Raw genomic sequence first — 23,657 nt, 5'->3', positions numbered from 1 at the left:
GTTCATCACCGCAAAGAAGCCACAAGAAGGTCCTAAAATTAGTCCTTGATTCGTTCAATTCGTTCTCAAGTTTGTTAAAGTGGCAATTGTTTGTAAAAGTATTTGTTACAGGGTTGGGACTTAATGGAAGGCCCAACGTTATTACACAATGTAATTATAAACCAGCTGGAAGCCTCAGGTGTCTTTGTTCCATATATCTATTTAATCTACTTCTTACTCTCTTCTTCTTCCTGAGAAACTAAGGGCTTTTTATTATCCTATAAGATGTTCTTTAAATAAAGAAGTTTTTACTTAAGCTTTTATACTAATATATACTAATATATACTAATATATACTAATATATACTAATATATACTAATATATACTAATATATACTAATATATACTAATATATACTAATATATACTAATATATACTAATATATACTAATATATACTAATATATACTAATATATACTAATATATACTAATATATACTAATATATACTAATATATACTAATATATACTAATATATACTAATATATACTGATATATACTAATATATACTAATATATACTAATATATACTAATATATACTAATATACTATAGGTACGCAGACTAGACATATACTGAAATTGTTGCAAGGAGAAACAGAAGATATACCGAACTGAGACGTCCTCTTGAAGGAGCACTTGAGTCCTCCAGATATCTACTTGTGGCAGAGTCGTTAAAATATGACAAGAATGACCGTCGGTGTATATTGAAAAAACAAACAAAACGATTGACGTGGACTCGAAAAAGCAGGTCCAATTCCAAGAAAAATGCAAAACTCGACCACAATAACTGTAAGCAACCCGTGCTACCAGACGTCCAAGCCATGAATAACCCCTTGCATCAGGTCGGGGAAAGTTGAACCCCAAGACTTGTACGACGACGGAACTGCTGAGCATCAATGCCTTTACAGGCCGTGTCGACTGCAGTCGTCACATCGCGCATTGACATAATATCCGCGGACAACGTGTTGCCTATAGGCCGCGTCGACTGCAGTCGTCACATCTCGCATTGACGTAGTATCCATAGACAACTTGTTAAGGTGCGGGAGACTTGCAGAAGGCAATTTGCCCAGAACGTGCCCTTGTTCGACCGCACTTGTGTGGATATTTTTGGTACAAATGACCGCAGTTGCCATAGAAGCAGTACCATCCACACGGGCACAAGCCGGGGTTTTGACTGTTGTATACTAGAGAACGATTTGTGGCAGCAGGAATTTGTGTTGGCTGGATTAACTGAGCTTAGTTTTGCATCTCGAAGAGTTGTTGAAAGGTAGGCGTTGTTGGAAATATGCAGCCGACAGACTTTGAAGAGAGTGATGCCAGAGCAGTTTCTTGTGCTCAGCATCCGACGACTTACGGCAACAATATATATATACTAAAGGCCATGCTTCTCTTTGAAAGGCAGCTTCATCGTGCCTCGTTGTTTATTCCAATGTTGGATGTAAGAGGAACCAACATAACAGAGGCTACCATGTATTTCAGGACCACTCCAAGGCGTGAATTCATTGGATTCAAACTCAATGCACGTCTGGTCCCTTTCTAAGCGCCGGCCATAGATGCTGGCCCAGTTAGCTTGGTATAATAAAATCAGCGTTCCTTTTGCACGAAATTGCACCAGACATCGGCACATACGCGCCGAACTGAATCTTGGCAGATGAATACCGTACCAATGAGTCAATGACAGCTGTAATCTGCCTGGCGCTATGACTTGAAACGTTTCGTATTGACTTGATTCACAAGTTGACATGTCGACATGTTCCTGCCGGCCTAGCTTGCGCAAAGTTACCATACGGCACCGTGGGAAATATCGAAACCGGTGGTTGGTGGAATCTGAATGGATGGGTTGAAAATGGCACTGACTACGGTGACTCGGTGAGTCCATGTCGGTGACCAACGGGGACGTCATCGGTCGCCTATTGGACTGACAACGTTTCATAAGTATATACATACATGTACATATGTAGCCATCAATTGATCTGTGCATGTGTGCTGCTTAGCAAGGGCCCAACGGGCTAAAACGTCTGGTTCAATGTTGGCAAGCTCGGGCCACTTGATATTTAACCCAACAGACTGCTGCCTGGCCTGGCTTCCTGCCTGGCGCTTCCTTTCGTCACTTCCTGCCTTTTTCAATGTTTACTGCTGCGGGCGTCATTCTTACTGCCATTCCCTATTGTGCTATTGTGGCCGTTCCTTCCTGCATTGTTTCCCCTTCAACTCATCCCCTCAATATTTTACATTACTTACCGTTGACCTTTTTTATTTGTTCCAAATAACCAAGAGACATGATTGAAGAGGAATGGAGATATTTTGCCCCTGGAGGCGCCATTACGCCGGGGGGGCCAAGCACATGGTTTATCCTCGACTGGGATCAACGACGCATAATTGCTGTCACCATGGATGAGGAGCAAGACAGCGAGGATGCTGCCCTTACGCACCTCAAAAAGCACATCGATACTCTGGGACCTGAAGTATACGCCATCCATGTATCACCGGACGGCGAATTGGTCTCCGTCTCGACCAACCCCGAAGACGACCGAACCATGTGTGTGTACTACCCTCCGCTCGAGGCGATTCAGCGTCCCGACCATGTCAAAACTGTGCTCCGTTCGCATCTACTCGAGTTGGATCGACTCACGCCCAATGTCGACCTTGTTTCCTACATGCCGTGCACCGACGCAACTGAGCCGACAAGAGCCGCCTTCAAGTACTACTTCCTCATTCAGTTCCTCCACAGGTTGTGGCACGAGATGAACTTGTGGATGCGCCTCCCTACGCATGCACACATTGTCCCGTTTGACCGACTTGTGCTGGACGAGCTACACGGCCGCGTCGTCGGCTTCACAAGTCTCTACATTCCTGGCGACACCATATTTGAGAATACGGCGCGTGCATTTGAGCTCAAGTGGCTCCGCCAGCTGACTTCCGTTGTCGACGACTTGAATCTCAAGTACGGCATCGCCCACCAGGATGTCGCGCCGCGGAATCTTGTCGTCGACCCCAATACCAACGCCATCATGGTATTCGACTTCAACTACAGTGCCCGGATAGGCGGCAGTGGGTATGCAGAGGACCACAACGATGTCAAGGGAGTCGTATTCACCCTTTACGAAATCATCACCCGCGACATGCATTTCCGAGCCGTTCCCCACGATGAACAAAATCCGGCCGACGTACAAGGGCTGGAGGAATGGGTACAGCATCCGGATGTTCAACTCGATCACTCTGTTTCGGAATACCGCTCGGTGTTAAATGATTGGGTGGACAAACGACAGAATGGAGGACAGATTTCTCATTACACAGAAGCATCCGAGTACATTGACTGGCCAGATTTCCCAGAGCCACCCCCAACAGACTTGGTATCGTCAGACGGCAAAGGGAATTCTTCTGTTATAACAGGCGTGTTCCTAACTACTATGCGCCATAGGAAGCTTGGAGAGAACGGCATTGCCGTCCTAAGTTGGGAACGTCCTGCGCAGGCCAAGCTTGGGAACGGGGATCAGGTACTTGCCAATGGACAGTCTGTACCCAACCCGGAGTGTACAGGGTCGGGTGAACCAAACACCTAGCCAGGTCGGCCATACATATTAATACATCTTGTATGCCTTTTCCTGCGTGTTGGAGATTACTAGTACAACAATCTGTTGAGCCACAACTTACAGCTCCAACGGCATGTCGTTCACATGGCCAACAAACTACTATTGCATATGCCTTGTCCCATCATCTGAACCACTATGAGCCAAGGAGTACTCATCGTCCACATCAAAGCTTGGCGCCATCTTCCTCTCACGCTCTCCCCTGTTATTGCGTGTACTTGTCGAGGTAATCACCGTCTCCACTTGAATCCCGCCGTTGAGTTTCCCATGATGACTGACAACCTTTGTCAGTTCCGACAAGGAATCCTCGGCTTGCGTTTTGTTGACGGTGTGCATAGGGTATGTCCTTGTCTGGTTGTCATCATCTGCATCCTCGTGTGTGAATGTTCTATGGTTCAACGTGGAGGGCGGATGGGTGTCCGAGTTTTCGCCTCTGGCGAGTTTTGTAATCAGGTCCGCCATTGTCATTTCAATATTCAGCTTCACCATGTAGGCGACTGGGTGAAACTGTATGTATACAATTTGGTTGGGCAACGACATGAGACCGATAAGCATCGCCTAATGAATTCCCTTAGCTCGAGACAACCACACAGGACGGTCTGCAACTTTAACTAAAACTTACGTCCATGAGGATGGATACCACCATCAACTTAGCGTTGAAAGAGACCAAAGGGGCGTATTTGGTCAAGCCATGTCTCAAGACGAGTCGTCGCTTGACGGTCCGGAGGAAGTAATAATTGAGGCCGGCGTCGACCAGCAAGATGAGTACTTTGGAAATTCGATCCCAAATTTCATTCACCTTGACATATCTATTTGTTCTCTTGTTAGTTTCAAGATGCCATGCAGATGAGGTGGACGCCTTACAACTCGCTGGCCGGTGGTACAATGTGCGAAGGGATCCAGATGCAAAAGACGGCAATGTTGATGCAGGTAATGACAACGGCTGTGCCCCATTTGAGCCTCGCCACGGTCCTTGTGTGCTCTGCAATAATGGCAATTCGATTGACAATGATTTGCATGAGGAGCTGGATTTCAAACACCCACAGGAACAGGATGAAGAACAAGACGGGAACTCTGCAGCCACGGTGAGAATCAAGTAGTAGTTGGCCCTAAATCGAGCACGAGGAGGATGTGTGGTGGACAAACGTTGGCGACAGCAGCCCGTCGAGAAATACCCATCCGATGATACCGATGGCGAGGTTGGCCATAATCTCACCCCAGATCATGTACACATAGATACTTTTCCATGGCCGCTTGTTTCTCCTGGTTTGCTGGATTGCCTTCCACGCAGTCAGGAATCCAAAGCCAAGCGTGAAGCCGGCAGCGACCGACGCTACTTGAATGTCTTGTTTGGTTGCCATCTTCGGCGCATTGATACAAGTTGTGCTGATTCGACAATGGTCCAGTGACCCGTGGAAGTTTCAAAGCCGACAAACAGGGGCAGATGATCTTATTTATTTCAAATCCTTGCCACCACACTGAGAGCGCGCTCAGTTCGTTTTTAGTGATTCAATCGACCGTTGCATATTCTAGGACCTGCATTTGGCGCAGAATGCGGAGCCTTTCCACTTTAGGCCGTCAATGAGACCCGGGGCCGGCTCTTCGACTTGGGATGATCTTGGGGGTTTTCCCAAAATAGCGTTAGACCACGGCTTAGATGCCCCTGACGGTCAAAGCCACAAGACATTTCGACGTGCCTGGTTGCATTCACGCCGTGATTTGGGTGGTGTGGTGGGACGGATCTTCAGAGCCGGCGGCCGCCACGCAGAACAAGCGTGGCATTGGAGCAACGGCACAGAATCTCAAGTGCCAGTTTGTGGCTTTTGTGGCTGGCCTACGAGCATCAAGGTGGAGGAGAAAGTCCGGGCCTAGAGAGCAAGGCGGGCTAGAACGGCATATTCAATGTTCCATTGTCTGCAGTCCTCGGCCACGCTGTGGCAAATTAGAGATGCTACCCTTTTTTTTTTTTCCGGACAGGGGATTAAATATCTCAAGGGGCAGGATTTTTCTGTCCTAGAAAGTGCAGCGGGCCACTTTTACTCGAGCTTGTGACGGTTTTGGAAACCGTTGCGGTGACGGTCATTCCTTTCGTGGTGTTTTGGCACGGCGCCATTCATGGATAGGACAACGGCCAGACTATTGATTTTCTCGACGCATATATATAGAAAATCATCTTCATCGTGGTGATATTTGAAACAAAAGGTTGTCCCAGATGATGCAACAAGGTCGGTAAATAGTGACACTTGTGAATCGCATTTCAAAATCCCTAGCCTTTGCAACACCCCTGAGTTCGTTATTATTCGCGCTCGTCCGAGAAACCCGTTGGGTTGGGAGCATTGAACAGGTTTTGCCATTCTGCGCTACCTTGTCTATTGCATGTAACGGAACCAAGTCACCACAGGGTCCAAGCAATAAACTATCCGGAAAGTTGGGAGCGAAACTTGTCAAGTCTATAGACGATGTTACATGTCTGCGGTGGGACTGATGAAATCTTGACGCCAAAAGACTCGCCTAATGGGGAAAGGGTCTTACATGCTACCAGACCCCTTAAGGTTCCAAAGCGATTCCCTTCGTGCGAATCCCACTCTGGGGGTTCACAACACACAAGACAGTACCCCGGTTCATGACGACATAACGTCGTATATGCTTGCTTGGGCTATGCGTTCATAACCGGCACAGCGGTCGTGAGTTGGTCCAAGTTGGGATTCAAATGCGCCGAGTTGGCTTAGTTCATCTCATCATTTACGTCAATGTCTTTTACATTTTTAGACGTTTACAAGACCCTTTCGTTCCCCCTTGTGGGTATCTTGCACCTATTTCATGTTGGTAGGCCTGGGCAGTCGCACCAATACCTGAATGAGGGTTAGGGTTGTGCATCATGGTCCAGATATTGCTTGTCCAAATGTGCGCGTGGGCCGGACTATGGAAAGAGTGACCTCATTGTATTTGGTAGCTTTCTCCATTTGCAAGCTGTTTTTTTCTTCGTCTTCCAAATTTGCATGCGCGTTTTGTTACACGGAAAAGGCCCAACTGGTCGTGAAGCCCAACAAAGGGGCTTTGGTTACACAGTTTAAACACGTGCCCGGGCAAACGCCTAGGTGTGAGCGTTCCTTTAATGTGTACATGTTTATAGCGGTCGTTATTCCCCTCCTTGCTCTTGGCAACTCAGGGCCTTTGTCATCACGTCTGCAATACTATATCCATGTGGCGCATCGGTTGGGGTTAAGCACCAGACTGGATAAAGTTGATAAATGGCAGGTACCACCTTGTGAATAAGTCGTCGATTCGGTCATCCAAACATGTAAGCTTTAGATAATCTAACGATTTCAATCTAGAGTTCTTAGTTACCTGAGGTCTGACCTTTTTGATTAAGCTTGTTAATAAACTTCAAACAGACTGTAATTTCATAGCCGGATAGACTCCGTCAAGGGCCCCGATTCCAACGGTCCGTTTATTACACGGAAAAGGCTTAACAGATTGTAAAGCCCAAGAAAAGGGCTTCACCGACAAAAGACCTATTGGTTACACAAACTAAACACGTGCACACAGCCACTCCCTTCATATATATAACCGTCACTCGTCCGCTTCTCCCTCTTAAAAAAGCAAGGACATACAACACCCTACTTGGTTATCTTTGAATTGGACCCTTACCTTCCAAGCCTGATATCCAGCCCTTGTCACACCATTCGACCCGTAGATGTGGCATTGCTACGTATAACCGGCGAATGAAAGTTATTCCACAGCATTTACTAAAGAGGTCATGTTGAGCATGGACAAAATATCAATAGTTATTATTTTTACGCACCAGGCGTGGCACACTGGTGACCAAAAATAAATGAGCGGTGGGCCGGGAGGATGTCCCAAATATACACAACAACCGTTGCAAATTTTGACCACTTTGGCATCTCTAACCCCGCCACTTGCGGAATGATATCGATAGAGTCTGTAGAAGACTGGTTTCAGGCCTTTGGCGAGCTCGGAATTTCTCATATGGATGCTGAAGAAACGTGGTAGCCAAAGCGTAATTAGGTAACAGCCTATTGGTTTAAAATTACATATATTCAATTGGAATACATTATCCACCGACCACGCCATGTAACCGACCTTGATTCTCTGTGGCGCCAGACATATCCGGACGTTGTCATCTCCGCATTGAGACTTATATAAAGCCGAGTACAAAATCAATGCGCCTCCAGCGTGTCAAGGAGACGAATGGCCTGATGATGCAAGCTCACCATTGGCCTTCCGGCTACACCAGCAACACAAACATGCAAGTCGCCGAGAAGAGTACACCTAGCCCATTGCGTCTCATTTTCTCCTCGTCTGGCCGTCCACTCCGCGGTCCGTTGCACGTGGGAAAACCTCGATCGCCCCTGTCCTGGACAGTATCGAGTTGGGAGTCGGAAACATTCTCGACCAAGTTTACGGACCCGGCGGTTAAATAAATCATCACAAGATGTAGGAGTAACCAACATAAAAACTATGTGCCGTGGCCGCGCCCATTTTTCGGTGCAACATGAACCTTGCTCGCACGGCGGGTCCACCGCATCTTATCAATCTGATAATAAACGCGCCATCCCAAACTACGTTTCTTCTTGTCGTCGTCCATCTATTGAAAACTTGTTAGTGGGCTCTGAAACCATGTATCCAAACAAGGAATCAGGCGCCACGGCAAACGAGGTCCTGGCGAACACGAACGAGCAAGCAAGTGTGCCGAGCAAAGACGACACAATCCCATGGCGGATCAAGGCCGTGGCCGTGGTGCTCGTCAGCCTGATTGGATTCGGGTCCCACTGGAGCAGCGATGAATATGTCGAGAGAAACCGGCGACTAAGCATGACTTGTTTGGGGCAGTCATTCTCATGATACTGGGGGCCTGGGCGGCGTATTTTTGGGGAGTTGCTACGGGCAATAATAAGTAGTGGCTGCAGACTTTACTTTACTGCGCTGCTATTTCTCTAGAGATGGCTTCGTAGTCTGCAACAGTCCATCGCAGAGGTCAGTCACTGCAGAGTCTGACGAAATTATGAAAGTGCTGCTGATGAAATACTTGATAATCAAAAGGGAACACCTCCACGTCTCTACACGCCGACAATTTCTCTACACCGCATTTCCGTGTCAAGAACGTAATCAAACAAGTTTACAGAGGCACTGGTCATTGTGAAAATCAATTCTGACACAAGGTTCAAATTATCAATCTGTCGCTAACCCAGACCGGCCCTAACAAAGCAGCAAATCATTGAAACCGCCCGAATCCCCCCGTCCAAGATCCCATTCACAAGCTTCACAAAACGCCATACGCATCACTAAAAGGATTCGCAGCCCCCCGGAACACATACTCCTCCCCCCTAACCACGCGATCCACCTCCTCGCGCACCATGGGATACACGTCCCTCCACGCGTTCCGTCCCATCCAGCCATCCAAATGTCCATATCCCGGAATCACCCTCCTGCGGTACTGTATCCCCCCGCCCGCCCTGCCCGCCGAAATGCCAAACGTGCCACACAGCCGCTCGTACGTCTTCTGCGTCGCCATGGGCGAGAGCACATCGCTGTCGCCCCCCGAAAACAAAAACATCGGAATGCCCCTCAGCCGCTGTACATTCTTCGCGCCCGTGAGATCCTCATACACCGGGCCGTTGGTCGACACGGCCCCCCGGAGGCCCATACGCATCAGCAACGGCATCAGCGTCATATTCGCGCCGTTGAAGAAGCGGTCCACGTGCCGGTGCGTCGCCTCGTTCAAGTTGCCGTGGCTCCAGCACCGGCCAAACAGCAGACTTATGCGGTGGCACGACGCGCTGGTGCACCGCTCGCCCCTTTTCTCGGGCACAAGCCGCAGGAGCTGGTTCACCGCGCCCTGCAGGGCCCCTTGTTTCGTCGACGCGCGGCAGCTGAACCAGTGGCCGGCAAGGCGCGTGTACGCCCTGTCCAGCTTGGCCGAGGCCTTGAGCCGGTTGGACCTGCTCCAGACCGGGTTCATGAAGACCTGGCTGCATGTGATGCCGAGAATCCACGACGGGGGGATGGTGCCGTCTAGCAGGCCGCATGCGAAGGCGACGGAGCCCATGCAGTGCGCAATCGTGTAGACCTTGTCGGTGTTGTGGGACGAGCGAATGTGCGCTAGGCATGCCTTGATGTCGAGACGGGCGTCGTACGTGGTCCATTTCTTATCCTCGGGCTTGTCTACGATGCCGATTCGGTGCACCGTGACGAAGACGCGGTAGCCGGCTCGGGTGAAGTAGTTGACGGCGTTGAGGGGGATCGTCGGCAGCGCGTAGATCTGGTGGTCGACGGCGGCTCCGGAGATCATGAAGAGATTTTGGACCGGCACCGGACGTCCGGATTCGTCGCCGGGGATAAAGTCCGGGTCGGGCTCCCACATGTGTAGTTTTGTTTGTACCCCGTCGCTCGCGGTAACCGTGTACGTTTGCGTCGGCGTGGTCGGGTTGATGAAATCGGGGTGCCGTGTTGTGGCATACCGCAGCGGAGCAAGGGGCAGGAAGAAATGAGGCAGTAGTTTGCCCGAGAAATAGTTTACAAAACTGCCAAGGGTTACTGCCCTTTGCAGCAGATTCTTGCCTGTTGGTGTCAGTGTCAGGAGTTGCTTTCGAAAGTCGCCCAATCGAATCTTCAAAATGCCCGCGGCAATCACTTTGGGCCCTTGATCCGGCCCCATTGTAGGTTGACACCGGCCGGGATTATGCAAATCTGAAAACGTGCCGCCTGGTCTGCAAGTCCCCCCTGACGCGAGGCCATCTTGTTCAGCCTCGGTAATGGTAACGTATAGCGTAGTTGTCGACTTCCACATCTCCCGTATGTCCATGGATGCAGACGAGTCGATCTTCTTGTATCCGTGGAAACCAAGCCGTCGCCCGTCAATGCCCATCATTTCAAATTGGTACGTCACCGTGGTCGTCCCCGACAATTCATTATCTTGTCCAAGGAGTTCCACTTCGCCTTGCGATATCATGAATGGCGAACCCTTGATCGTAGGGCACACAAAGGTCCCTTTGACCATCCCTCTGTACAACCGGCTCGTGTTGCGGCATCCGGGCGACTGCACCACATACATGACATTGCTTGTGAGCAGCCGCGCCGTCTCGCCCCGGCTCCTCGCCGCTTGAAACGACAATTTGTGGCCGTCCCTGTCGTGCAGTCGCAAATTGTGACCGCTGTGCACAAAGCCACTCATGAGCTCTGTAAACGCGACAGTATCAGGGGCACCGTAGCGCACCGGGTCAACGCGCCGGACCGCGCATTGCGTGCGCTCCGTCTGCGTTGCGCTCGACACGGAGTCGGATTTTTTGGGACCAGACTCATACGATGGACCTGGCCGTGGGCGATGGGCCGGTGTTCCGTACAGGTCAAGCACGCCGTTTGATTCTCTGCTGACGACCAGGCCATGCGCCCGCGTATAATACTCCACGGCTCGCTCGGCCAGGGCCGCAATGGTTGCCGCCGGGTTCACACAAAGTGCTCCGGGAACAAGCGCGCCGTCCACGACGATGAGCCCGGGATGAGTTTCAGACGTGGCACTTCCGGCGAATACCTCCCCAGCGTGGTTTGTCACGCCGCGAGCGCCAGTATTGTCTCTTGACATGGGAGCTCCGCTGCATGTCGGTGTTAGCAGGTGCAGGATGAGGATATCGAAGCTGCCTTACCCGAGAGGATGAGCTGTTATCTGATGTTGGTCGCCAAATACACCGTGGAAGGGATTGTCGATGACTCTCCCGCCAACCGACTCTGTTGCCTTTGCCAGCAGGGCATGAAGCCGCTTGACTCGATCACTGTGGCCGACCCCGACAAACTCGAGCACCGGCTTGTCGTCTTCGAGGCGTAGGGACGCTTGGCTGCCTAGTGTTGATTATCAATACACTGTCCGGCCACGTTGCGCGGTAGACAGCAACTCACCGTCGTGAGACATGATTAAGAATATTTGCGTGTTTTGTATAGCGCCGCCACGGACGTACGGACCGAGCAACCGGCTTTTCCATCTCGCAAGTGCCTTTCTAGCCCGCTGCACCATCTTCTTTTCCGGCCTGCCGCCAGAGGGTTGCACATCGACAATGGTCTGCATGAGCCGAGAAAGCGCCTGCGGCACAGCCCCTTCCTGTATGACAAACCCGTCCAACGGGTTGCCCGTCTGTCCGCGCATATCAATGGCGGCGTTGATTGTCGGTCCTACCGGACTGTTGTGGCTCGGACGCTGCCGGCCAATGGCATTGACATGACGATTCGTGTTGTACCTGCAAGTCGCAACCGTGTAAGCCGCTTCACCATATCGACGACACGATGCGAGGGACCACGTACCCAAACGTCAGCATGTCCCCGTTGCCGCTCATCCCTTGGCCAAGACAGTCGCTCACCGACAGGCCCATCTCCTTGCTCCTCAGGAGAATCTCGGTGGTTCCCAGACTTCCCGCCCCCAGGAAGACGGCTTTTCTCGCATGCACCCACAGCAAGTCCTGGTCGAGCCCGTCGTCAAAGTTGCCGCGCTTGCAGCCGTGCCAGGAAAAGTAGACAATGTAGCCGCCCCGGGCGTCGGTGACCTTTTCGACATACCGGACTTGGCACTCGCAAAACATCTGGGCGCCCCAGTTCCACGCATCGGCCAGATACGTCACCAGGGTCGTCGTCTTGGAATGATCGTTGACCCCTGTTGTATCTTGCCCAGTCAGGGTCGACGGCAGCATGTCCACCCCGCAGCTATTTATTCCCGGCCGAAACCGTGTCGTCTGTGGAACTTTGTAGTATCTGCTGCCCAAGCCCATCCGCTGCGCCTGCCGCTCAAAGACGTGCATCTTCTGGATCTTGGGCCAGTCGTCGGGGTACGGCGTCGGCTCCAGCACGTCCCTGACTCTCTGGTAGTCTACACGATGTGAATTAGTCCCCCGCCGTATGCGTCACTTTTTTTCAAAAAAAAAAAAAAAGACCAACATTCTTTCAAGCAGCCTGGGTTCTCTCGGATTTCCGGCGGCCACGTGTCCATGGACAGCGTGGCGTCGTCGGCCTCGAGAAACACATTGGCATTAATCAGACTGGTGCCCCCTAGACCTGGAATAGCTGTGCCGTCAGAAACCCCGAGTCCCTGCGGGAAAAAAGGGGTGAAGCATCATACCGTTACACATCAAGGCGCTCTGGCCTTGTCCCGCCACGATGTGGTACATGCCAGTCGGCTTTCCGCGCCCAAAAGGCCGGACGATGGAACTCCCCGTCGTGTGGAATTCGTCAAATACTTGTTTGAGACACACGGGATACTCGCCGGGCCATCTCTCTTGTCCTCTTTCCAGAACGCAGACGGATTGTCCCGTACGGGCCATCCGCGAGGCTGCGATGCCACCGCCATACCCGGACCCGATGACGACGCAGTCGTACGAGTCTTGGATCAGCTCTACCGGTTGTGAAATCCGCGGGAAGCGCTGCGGCTTAGGTTTCCCCGGACAGCTATTCTGCCGCTGGCCGCAGGCGGACGGCACGCGGCTATAGCCACGGTGCGTCTTTGTCGTATACATGCCCTCGCTGTGAAAGAAGGGGGCTGTGTACTTGGCGCAACAGGGAGGTTCAAGCAGCAACGGGGACGACAATGGAAATAAAGGCGAATAATGTCAAGTAGCTTTGGCAGCTGGCCACGTTTGGCTTCGCACCCGTGGTTTGTAAACAGGGTGCTTCTCTACTCGAGTATAAATATAGAAGCCCATGCCGATCTGGCATCTGGACAAAGGCATTTGAAATACCACCACCCCCGGTCGTGAGATACTGGCCGTCGGTCCGCCTACACACCCCCCCCCCCCCCCCCCCCCCCTTCCCTCCGGTCCATAAATGTCTAGTATAGAATCTAAAAGTTGGCTGACTCTTGTGCCATGTATTCAGTCCATTCTGGCGACGATACAAGGTTCCATTGTTGCACAGTCACACACACACACCCCCCGTTCCCACACCTGGCAAGAGATATTCCGCCCTTGGACAGAGTGGAAAAGCCCCATGAATAACCGGGTTCCATCACACTCACACGTTGGCGAGTTAGTCTGAAGTTGACCTGTCTGATTTTTACTTTTACCAAGCCCTATGGAGGTGGCCAACGGCGGACGGCAGCACCGTTTTGCGTCACATGCAGTGCGGCTGCAAGAGCCTCGTGCCTGCCACCTACGTAGCCCGTCGATAGTCTCGGCCAACTTCCTGTGGCCGACACTGGCCTGCATTCTACTTGAAACCTGCCAGAGGATTATAGGGACATGGCTTCTGGATACGGGGGGGCGCCCGCCTCGTCAGAGGTATGTACGTTGGGCTAAATCAAAACCCACATGAGCCCGCTTAGGTTGAGCGGGAGTGAGAAATGATGAGAGTTTTTTTTTTTTTTTTCCCTTCTGGCCTGCAGCGGAGAGGGAAGGGCAAAAAAAAAAATGGATAAAAAGGGTACAAGCAGGGGGGGGCGGCCGAGGATATAAGACTTGGAGGCCGGACAAAGTTCTGGGAGACAGACAGTCTAATCTGATGTACATGATGGCACGCCACGAAAGAGTCAGATACATCGAGCAAGGCCCACCGGTTGAGGTGATATACACCCACATTCTTTGACGGCACCCCGCCTCTGGATAAGATGGGGAAGCGGCTGCTCGTCGTGGCACCAGGTCGGAGGGTTCGCGGGGACGCAGTGGTTGTGGAAGGGCCCCGGCGGACGGAATGAGGCCGGGCTCGGTTCCGAGTGCAGAGTCCATGGTAGAATCATTGTCTCAGCAGATGCCGGGACGAGTGGCGCCTCCTTGTCCAACACGGTTTGAAGACGAGCAAACGACGGCCCATGGGCAAAAAAAAAAAAAAAAAGAGGGTGGATCGGAAACCGGGCCGATGAAGACGGCAAACCTTGACTGCTCGCAGTAGGGTTATACACAAGATTGAAAGTATGTACACGTATGGTTGGACGGTGCAAAGGCTATTCCGTCGACGAGGCCACACAGCAAGGCGAGATGGAGATGAGCTGGCTCGTGGTCCTCGCCAGAGTGTATCCGAGTCGAGTTCACTCCCCATGGGGTCTCGATAGACGGCCGTTGCAGGAATGGCGGTGGGCCGCAGGCAAGACACGTCGTGTATAAGAAGTCAAGTGCCAACGGGCCACAAAAAGCACGTCTGGTGATGGGCGCAACGAGGCATGTTTTGCCACGTCTGGCCTGATGTCGACGAACGGTTGGCACGCGGCGACGAATCCACGGCGCGCCTTTGACCGGATTCTCTTGTCGTGCAGGCGCCGGCACCGCCTAGCGCAGCGACGTGCAGGCGGCCCGCGGCCAATCACGCCGGCGGGCGGCGAGGGCCTTGGGGTGTTGGGCAGTGACGCATCTGGCGACGTGTGCCCAATGTGGCGTGCGTTGCGAACCAGATCGGGGGAGAGGGCGAGCGAGCGGGTGCTCAAAGGGGGACATGGACGACATGATACATGACGCTGTGCGACGCGGAGCACGTTGTTGCCGCGCAGGCTCGCCTCGTTGCAGGTTTGACCGATTCAATGGACGGCGACGTAACCCACGATGCCGGGACCGCGGCGCGTGGTGTTGACTGCCGTGCCGTCGACATGGAGGCGGTGCGTGGTGCGTGCGGGCTCGGGAGCATATTCGATCAAATGGCAGATTGGCGAGTCAATGTGAGATTTGGTACACATGTATCAATCGGCGCACAGACGGGGTATGCAGACCAGACGGACGGGACATGGCGCTGGGACGCTCGCAGTTGCTGCTGTGCGTGGCCGGAATGACTCGGTATCTGGAGTCAAGTCAACTGGTCTGTCTTGACATGGCACCGGGTCGTGACTCGTCGGCTCATGTTGTCTGGCACTTGATGGGCTGGCCGCCACGTTGCCTCGACACGCGCCTGGCGCATGTCACTCGTGGCCTGCCGAGGTTCAATGTTTAATGTTGGCACTTGGCACTTTGCTGACTCGGTTTTTTTCTTCTTTTGCTGGCCAGCGACTCGAAAACCATTGACCCGGCCCCGTTGCCAACGCAGCACCAGTCGACTCAAACCATGAATTGATTATATGTCATCTTTCTGCCAGTGGGGCGCCATTTCCCCTGGTCATTTCTCGGGCACGACCATGTCTTCGATTTGCTCCCGTCGTCGCACCCCGTCGCGGGCCGCCCATTAGCACATCAGCCTCATCAGAGCCATCACAAGTCTGGTCGACGACGGCGAACTACCTGCCGCCCTGCCTCATCTCGTACATGTACATGGATGGGGGTCCCAATCGACCGGCTCCCGCCATGATTCGACGCGTGCGCCACACCTGATGCCGGCGCAAATGACGCAAGAGAACACCCTCTGTTGCGACGACACAAATGTCTCAAACCTGATGGTGGAAAGAAGCCTCGTCCATCCCGCGGCCCAGGGAGCAACAGCGGAGGACAAGATACAACATGGCGCGCAACGCCCTCTTCATCATGGTTTCATGAGCCAAGACGGCCGTTATTGTCTGTCCTGTGGCCACTTCCGCCGGGAGACGTTGCTTTTTGCTTCCCAGCGCACCGGGCCTGGCAAAGTTGGTCAAATTTGTCATGACTGTCAGCCGTCAGCCGTCTTCTCCGTCCGAGACTTTTTTGTCCCAGACTCGTATGTCCCTCTCTGCCCGTGTGTCCGACTGCCTTCCCAACCATGACGCCTCTATTCCCATCCACCCCAAAAGGCACGTCTCTGGACCACGAAAATGACTTGCAGCCGTGCGATACAGACCCTTTCCAGCACCACCTCGACAGGTATGCAGGTCTGACGCCCCGTGGAGAGTGGGCATCGAGCCCATGTCTCACACAATCAAGCTGCCGTGTGATGCTACACGCCAGGTGTTTGCGCATGCCCAACCCAGTGTGTAGTGTTGCACGTTGCCCACGGACAAGCTTGACAGACACGAAAAGCTACTTGACCGGACATATATAGACCTATAATACACCCCAGGCTAGATTGACCGTGTCCGCCCGCCGCCGGCACAAGACAACAGCGACGACGCGAGGAAAAGTCGGTCAAGGACGGATGAGCTAATGACATGACATGGCTGGAGTTACCCACTGCGCCGGGACAGGCGGTGATATTCTACACCTAGACTTGACCTGACTCGGCTCTCCATTCTTGAGGCAAATCCGCAACAGAGTCGGAAGGATCGTGGGCTAATGCAAGGACGATTGACCGACATTTCTGCAGGCCAAGGCACCAGCCAGGACCGTAACAAGCGCGGGAAGCGCGTCCGTCACGGCGAGCACCTGGGAAACGACGCGCCCGGCCTCGCTGTCTCATTGTAATACTGTATTGCGCCGCCCTGTGCGACACCTTCATCTGCCGTCAGCCGCCCCCCGCGCGGCGACAATGCGACGACAATGCCCCGTGTTTGGCGTCCAAGACAGCGCCCGTACGGGGGAGACGATCCCATGCTACAGAGACATGAGGTGCCCGTCGAGCTGGCCGTGTATATGCACGGGGTGCATTCCCGCGGTGCGTCGACGGTGCGTCTGGGCTGGCCGCCGACGTCGTGTAACAGAATGTCTTGCGAGCTCCAGCAGCACACCGGCAAGCTACATTACCGGGCTTGCAGGAGACGCACACCCACTGCAATCGACTCGTTCGCTGCCGGCATTTGGGCGAGGCGCGTGGTGCAAAGGCTGTCAGCTCTGCCTGCAGCAGGACGCTGTGCGACGCTGCGGCGCGGGAACATGCAATCTCGTCCGTTGTGTGACAATGGCCATGGGGCAGACGGACGCATGTTGGGTTGCAGGGTGAATCTGGACATGGACGTATGTTTGCCCGTGTAACCGCACTTTTCAGCTGCCATGGCTGCGCGGCGTACGAATAGTGACATGGACTGGAGGATTCCTCACATGCGCGGTGCGCCGAATGCCCAGGACAAGACGGCCAGTAGTCGATCCGGGGTAATGTGCCTATTATGGACGGCATCGATGCAATGACTTGTTGCGGGTAGAGAGGGGAAATACATGCTGGGATACGGAGCCGTGGTCATGATGGCTCTACGTTTGTCTAACAGGTAGAGACGGCAATGTCTAGAGTTGGTGCCATTGCCTCTCTTGCTTATGCCTTGCTTTATTGTCGGTGCTGCTTTCTTACACTATGCCGCCCAAGTAGGACAAGCCATGTCGTTTCATGTCGTTTGATGAGGACAAATACAAACATGAAGGATTGTGTGTATGAGTACTAGAAAGTATCCTGCAACGTCTGTCAAGTTGTTGTCGCGCGCATCTTCTGCGCCGACCTATACGCCGACATGCTGCCGTCGTCATGTCCACGGTCCATTCGAATGCAACAGAACCTCCCACCATGGACACGAACAATCATTTCTAGCCCTTTAATACCTAAGACATGGAACAAGTCACATCGCCTCGGCTGCCGTTCTTCGAGGGCCCGTTGAGATTGTATTCCGCCGGGCGTTTCGTCGGCACTGCCACGATAACACTTCCATGTTGGCATCAAATGCCCGACACGGAGTTAGTCTGCGCCATGACTTGGTATATAACAAGTCAAGTCACGGTCCGTAAAGCGAGCTCTCCCATCGACAGCGGCAACGTTCCCTCGGCTCAACCGGCCTCGCTGCTTGTCCGCCAATACATGTACCGTCTGGTACGCTCTGGCTACCCCGTGCTGCGATGCTCATCACGACGGGCCATCGTGTCCAAGTGCACCAGACAGACCATTTTGCATCGCCGCAGCGTGCTCCATCAGCCTAACCACCAGCCGGATTCCTCTCTTCTTCAGCACCAGGCTGTGAAGCGTGGCATCCCGCACGCAGCCCCCGGCATTTGGCTACTCCATGCCGAAGCCGTGCCACCACACCATGCGGACGGCTCCCGTCTCGAAAATGCTGCTGCACGCCGCGTTGCTAATAATAGGCCGTCGCCCTACCGGGTTTGAGGCTCATGCCACGGCAAAACAATTCCCTTGGCCCCGTTCGTCCGACGGCGAGCCAGGGTCTCACCCCGAAACGCAGTCCGGCCCTCGCCCTCACGCTCTGCCGCCCCGTTGCTTGACAGCAAAAGTTGTCTGGTGAGAAACGTACGCTCGCCGCTCCTTGTGCTCTGATTAATATGAACGCACGGCAAGGTTCCCGCCATTTGCCGCGTGGTCCTGTCTCTCGTCTCCCTGGCAAGACAGACCGCTTGTTTGAGTGAGCCCAGAGTTGCGTCGGTTGCTGCATGTCTAATACGGCCGCTGTCCCGTCTCCCACGCAGGAATGCTCACCCGCAAGGGGAGACGTCAATAATACCACGCATTCAATTCGTCTGCTGCGCAAACCTAACCCTGCGCTCGGGTCCGTGGGCCGAAGTAGAACATTTTGCCGGCATGGCATGATGCAAAACATGAGCAGCGTTTGACGCCCGTTGTCGTCTTGTCTTGCACGCTCTACCCCGGGGAAATTATCCGCATCGGAACCGCAGCATTCTTGCATGTAGTGACTTGGTATACAAGGCCGTCAATCTGTAAACTCGGCATGTAGCAGTTCAATCGGGTCGTACCCCGTGTTTCTGAAACAATTGGCAGATTTGATGCTTCATAGTCGACACTTGGTTCTTGTTTGCGCATGCCGCCGCTCGTGCGATTGCCCCTGAAAGCAGGGCGAGCGTCTTGAGAAACGTTCAAGTCGACAGCCTCGTTCCACGGCAAGTTATGGGAAACGACTCCTCCAGCAATACGGAGAACCCGAAGCGCGTGAGGACCAAAAGAGACCTTGCTTGTCGCCGGCATCATCACCAAGCAGCCGCCTCCCCGACTCTTCAGAACAGAGATACCATCGAGACATTTGTTCTGCACCGTGGTTCAAAACTCGACGCTCAAGACTGGTGTCTAGAACGCAGACACGCCGAGGCCAGAACCCTTGCGTCTCGCCCGCACAACCAAGACCAAGGGGCACGACGTCTCCGCAGCCTTCAGACATGAAGAGCACGTGTGCCTGTTGTGCATACTCGCGGCACGTTTTGTTTCTCTCAAATTTGGGTGAAACATGCACGCTTCTGCCGGGGGGCGGCTCACACTCGAGCATGGCTTGTCTCGTGCTCATTACTCGCCGTGGCGGTCTGAGACGAAAACAACGTGTCTGCGTGGGATTTCCGCTGTTCCTGTGCATGAACTACATGCCCACGGGGGCATCCTTGCAGTCTTGCATCCAGGTCGAGACGTGAAGCTTTGCTATCGAGACATTTCGTGGCGGAATCCCACGCCGTTCCTGACACGGCGACTGAGCCTTGATACTACACGCTGTCTTGGACTCGTTGTCAAGCACCCTGATTCACGTGCCGTGTCCAGGGGCCAAATGGGCTATATTTGGCAGAACCAGAGCCAAGTTGGCCACTCGGCCGTCGGGGATTCGTCCGCCTTGGACCCTGTCGGTAGAACAGTCGAGATGATGACTCTTGTTGAAATACGCCATGCAGCATATATCCTTGGCAATACCGCAGAGCTTGTGCGTACATGGCGGAGATGACTGTGTCCTGCCGTCGTCGCAACCTCGTGCATGTCCCGCTCAACAAGGCCGCAAGCATGCCGTTGCAGGCGTGTCCAGAACATTCCATCGAATATGCCCACGCGGGTGCCTCGGAGACATCAACGGCCCGCAGATGAGGGCACAAGGCACGGAGCACGCCTCGAGGAAAGACGTGTCTCAGGCTTCGTTTGCATCTCGTCGCGCGCCACGTGCTGCGAAAACAAGAATGGGGAGACGTTGACGTTTAAACTTCAGACGCTTGACCGGGGGACGCTCTCCGTCCTTTGACGCTGATTGGCTTCGCCGCACCAGACCATGCCGCCGCACGGCGTGATGGCGACGACGACAAGAACAACCAGACTAGTCAAGCTGGTAATATGTGTCGGCAACACTGAATGTGACCATCGGCTACCCTCAGCCGCGAAAATTCCTGGTTTCAATGTTCGTAAGAGCTTGCTGCCAACACGACCAAATGATGCATCTCGGCGCACGATTATGTCTGGTCAAATATTATGGATCCGGGGCCGGTTCGGGAATTCTCAAGGTTGCACAGCCGATCATGCGGCCGCTCCCGCTCACGTAAAAGTTTATGCGAGACCCGGCCAAGACGACGTCAACTCGAGTCGCGACAACGTCTTCCTCTCACCAACCATCAACAACCATCGCCGACATCATGCTCCTTGATGTTCTGCAGAACCTGCGGGCTGCCCTCACACCGTCGGCTATTCTTGGCGGCCTGGCTGTCCTGCTGCTCCTCCTCGGTTCCGCCGCCGCCGGTCTCGTATGCACCGGGCGCAACTATGCCCTTGGCCGGGAATTGCGACAGCTCAGACGCATCGGCGTCGCGCCGGACCAAAGCAACATGCGCGACCAGTACGACGCCCAGTATGACCTGCCGCCGGGAGCCAGCGCCAGCCGTCCCATCCGCATCAAGGCCATCTACATCCACCCCGTCAAGTCGTTTGCGCCCATCGAGGTGGACCGCGCCCTGCTCACCAAGTCTGGCTTCATGCATGATCGATGCTTCGCCATAGCCGCCGAGGTGGTCGAGCCCGATGTCGACACTGGCGCCCGGAAGACGTTTTGGCGCTTTATAAGCCAGCGCACCAAGCCGGCCATGTCTCTCGTCAAAACCGAGCTCTGGCTGCCGCACCCGGGCAGCGACCCCAACCATGAGCTGGTGCGCTCGGGAGGATGTGTCGTCATCCGGTTTCCCGACCCCGAACCTCCGTCCTGGCTGCGCTGGCTCGAGTCCCTTCTCTACACGTGGAATCCCGCCACGGCGCCCGACGTCTCCTTCATTGCTCCCTTGAACCCGCCGACGCATCATGTGGACAAGATGCCCTTGCGGCCGTTTGTCATCCACGGCCGCACGGCGCAAGGCATCGACATGGGTGTCGTGCCTTCTGTCGCGGCAGCGCTTCCCAAGTTGAAGAAGTTTCTCAAGATGGCAGACTCGACCCCCTTCACCCTCTTCAAGTGCACGCCCGACACGCTGGTCCGCACGACAAAGAACCTCGCGCCCCTCAAGTACATTGGCTCTCCCGCCGTCCACGGCTACACGGACCAACAGCCCGTCAACGTGGCCAGCCTGTCGTCGGTCCATGATTTCGCCCGCCTGCTCCCCAAGGAGAACCAGCCTCTGAATGCGCTGCGCTTCCGGGCCAACGTCTGGATCACGGGAGCCCCGGCCTACGACGAGGAGACCTGGAAGCGCTGCCGTATTGTGCCGACGAGTGCCGGTGGCCCCGATGCGCCCCGGCGCGCGCGTGTAGATGCAGTCCTGTGCGTCGTGTGTCGCACGTCGAGGTGCACGATGCCCAATGTCGACCCGGGCAGGGGCGTCTTTGATACCGACAAGCCCGCTGCGGACAAGAAAAGGGGCAGGCCGCAGCCGAGCACGGCGCTGATTCAGCACCGCACCGTCGAGGCTGGGAACAATGCTGCCATGGGATACATGGGCATGCACTGTGTGCCCGAGGACCGGAGCTTGCACGAGGCCCAGGAGCAGAATGCAGGGCTGTATGTTGGCGTCGGCGATGAGATTCAGGTCCTGGACCGAGGGGAGCACTTGTACGGGTCGACGGGGGATGACTACTAAGATGCCGTGGGGAGCTTTGGAGACGTACAGATGGTAGTAGACTGGTTTGTGTTTTCGGATGGTGCTGGACCATGCATTGCAATTATGGTAGCCCTACATCTTTGATATGGCGTCGTTTTGCGCATCTTGGCTACTAATATAAAAACAAATATTACAAAACATCCATCTAATATTTATATCCATATTATTTCAAATTTCTTTTGAAGCCGTGGACATGTCTTGCGTCCAGATTCTATTTGAATTTATATATGTGACACGGGCTTCACTAAGGGCTTGGAGCAAAGGGGCTCAATTCAATAATAATCTCGTAGGATGTCAAAGGTCCCGAGTTACTAAAAGGAAGGAAGGGAACGGTGACCGCTATATATACATAAAAGGAACGCTGTTACACGGAAATCGCTTGTTACACAAGTGCTACGGTCACGGGATTAGGGCAGAAGGTCCTCACCGACTTCTTGTATAAATAGACGTCTTTGGTCCCTTAATGCCTTGAGGAAAACCAAGGACCTTTGATACCAAAGACTGTTATTAGATGAATTGAGCTATTGCTCCAAGCCCTCTTTCCGAGCCCTTGTCACAGCGGCAAATCCAGTGACAGTGCCAAGAGCGCCATGGAGAGAGCTACACTCCTTGGAAGGCAGTAGTATTGCTATTTGTCTTGCTTAAGAGGACTTCAAATGTATTTTTTTGTATTGCAGAATTTCCTAACAAAAGTTATGAGGCTTAGGAGGCGAACCGGCCATGCACGGGCGTCACCCAGAACCACAGTGTCATGTTGAGGTAAAAAAACACAAAGGCAATGTTGCTCACGTCATCAGTACTCGGCATTTTACAATCAAGGACTATACTTTGCATTAAACTTTAGCCTATGCTACCGGGTCTGAACCGATCTGCTCGCTAGTGTGACATATGAAGGCGGATGAAGTTGGGGCGGAGTGGTCTCTGACGATGCCGTTCTAGTGCCATTGGCGGGCTGGATATGTTGGGCAAGATGAATAACTTTAGATGCAAAGTACATTCGGCAAAAACGCTACCGCCGAGATGGCGGAATGTTAAATCCATGCATTCTGTACTGTGCAAGAGAAAGAATGGATAATGAATACCATGTCAGGACACGGATCTAAAACCAATATTCGCTGGCAGCTTAATACACCAACGCATGAATAGTTTGATAAAACGTCCTCTTGTTCGGCGTTGGGCGACCAGGCGTCATAAGCGTGCTGCTGTTGGAGCAACCCCATGTCACAGGCAAATATCGCGCCACACAAAGATTGAACGAGACAGTAAATTCATTTCACATTTGGCAGCCCCTTTTACCACCTGTACATGTTATATGGAGAAGATTGTACAAACTGAATGCCTTGATAGGCGTCCGGTGGCCCTTTGTGACAAGGGCTCGGAAAGAAGGCTTGGAGCAAAAGGGCTCAATTCAATAATAATCTCGAAGGGTCTCTAAGGTCTTGAGT

General features: G+C 53.3%; 5 protein-coding genes across 5 annotated transcripts; 3 read left to right on the top strand and 2 right to left on the bottom strand.

Annotated features, from left to right (window-relative positions):
- Positions 1-2,425: 2,425 nt before the first annotated feature.
- On the top strand, positions 2,426-3,598 carry MAA_01306 (Protein kinase-like protein; the record flags this gene model as incomplete). Its single annotated transcript, XM_007819304.1, has 1 exon — positions 2,426-3,598. One exon carries the CDS (start codon positions 2,426-2,428, stop codon positions 3,596-3,598), a length of 1,173 nt encoding a protein of 390 aa, XP_007817495.1.
- Positions 3,599-3,727: 129 nt separating this feature from the next.
- On the bottom strand, positions 3,728-4,986 carry MAA_01305 (uncharacterized protein; the record flags this gene model as incomplete). Its single annotated transcript, XM_007819303.2, has 4 exons — positions 3,728-4,183; positions 4,248-4,434; positions 4,490-4,699; positions 4,772-4,986. The coding sequence occupies 4 exons, from the start codon at positions 4,984-4,986 to the stop codon at positions 3,728-3,730; spliced, it is 1,068 nt and encodes a 355-aa protein (XP_007817494.2).
- A 3,923-nt stretch (positions 4,987-8,909) lies between these two features.
- MAA_01304 (FAD/NAD(P)-binding domain-containing protein) lies at positions 8,910-13,140 on the bottom strand (the record flags this gene model as incomplete). The annotated part of the gene is made up of 6 exons (XM_007819302.2): positions 8,910-11,238; positions 11,290-11,482; positions 11,540-11,874; positions 11,939-12,497; positions 12,566-12,682; positions 12,747-13,140. The coding sequence occupies 6 exons, from the start codon at positions 13,138-13,140 to the stop codon at positions 8,910-8,912; spliced, it is 3,927 nt and encodes a 1,308-aa protein (XP_007817493.2).
- A 4,972-nt stretch (positions 13,141-18,112) lies between these two features.
- MAA_11672 (chanoclavine-I synthase oxidoreductase protein) lies at positions 18,113-18,523 on the top strand (the record flags this gene model as incomplete). Its single annotated transcript, XM_011412587.1, has 1 exon — positions 18,113-18,523. The coding sequence occupies one exon, from the start codon at positions 18,113-18,115 to the stop codon at positions 18,521-18,523; it is 411 nt and encodes a 136-aa protein (XP_011410889.1).
- A 2,240-nt stretch (positions 18,524-20,763) lies between these two features.
- MAA_01303 (Molybdenum cofactor sulfurase) lies at positions 20,764-22,191 on the top strand (the record flags this gene model as incomplete). Its single annotated transcript, XM_007819301.1, has 1 exon — positions 20,764-22,191. The coding sequence occupies one exon, from the start codon at positions 20,764-20,766 to the stop codon at positions 22,189-22,191; it is 1,428 nt and encodes a 475-aa protein (XP_007817492.1).
- Positions 22,192-23,657: the final 1,466 nt, after the last annotated feature.

The sequence above is a fragment of the Metarhizium robertsii genome (genome assembly GCF_000187425.2).
Source record: "Metarhizium robertsii ARSEF 23 chromosome Unknown MAA_Scf_13, whole genome shotgun sequence".
In the NCBI taxonomy this organism is placed as follows: domain Eukaryota; kingdom Fungi; phylum Ascomycota; class Sordariomycetes; order Hypocreales; family Clavicipitaceae; genus Metarhizium; species Metarhizium robertsii.
The sequence above is the reverse complement of the archived record's forward strand: the minus strand, read 5'-3'. Positions and strand labels throughout refer to the sequence as shown.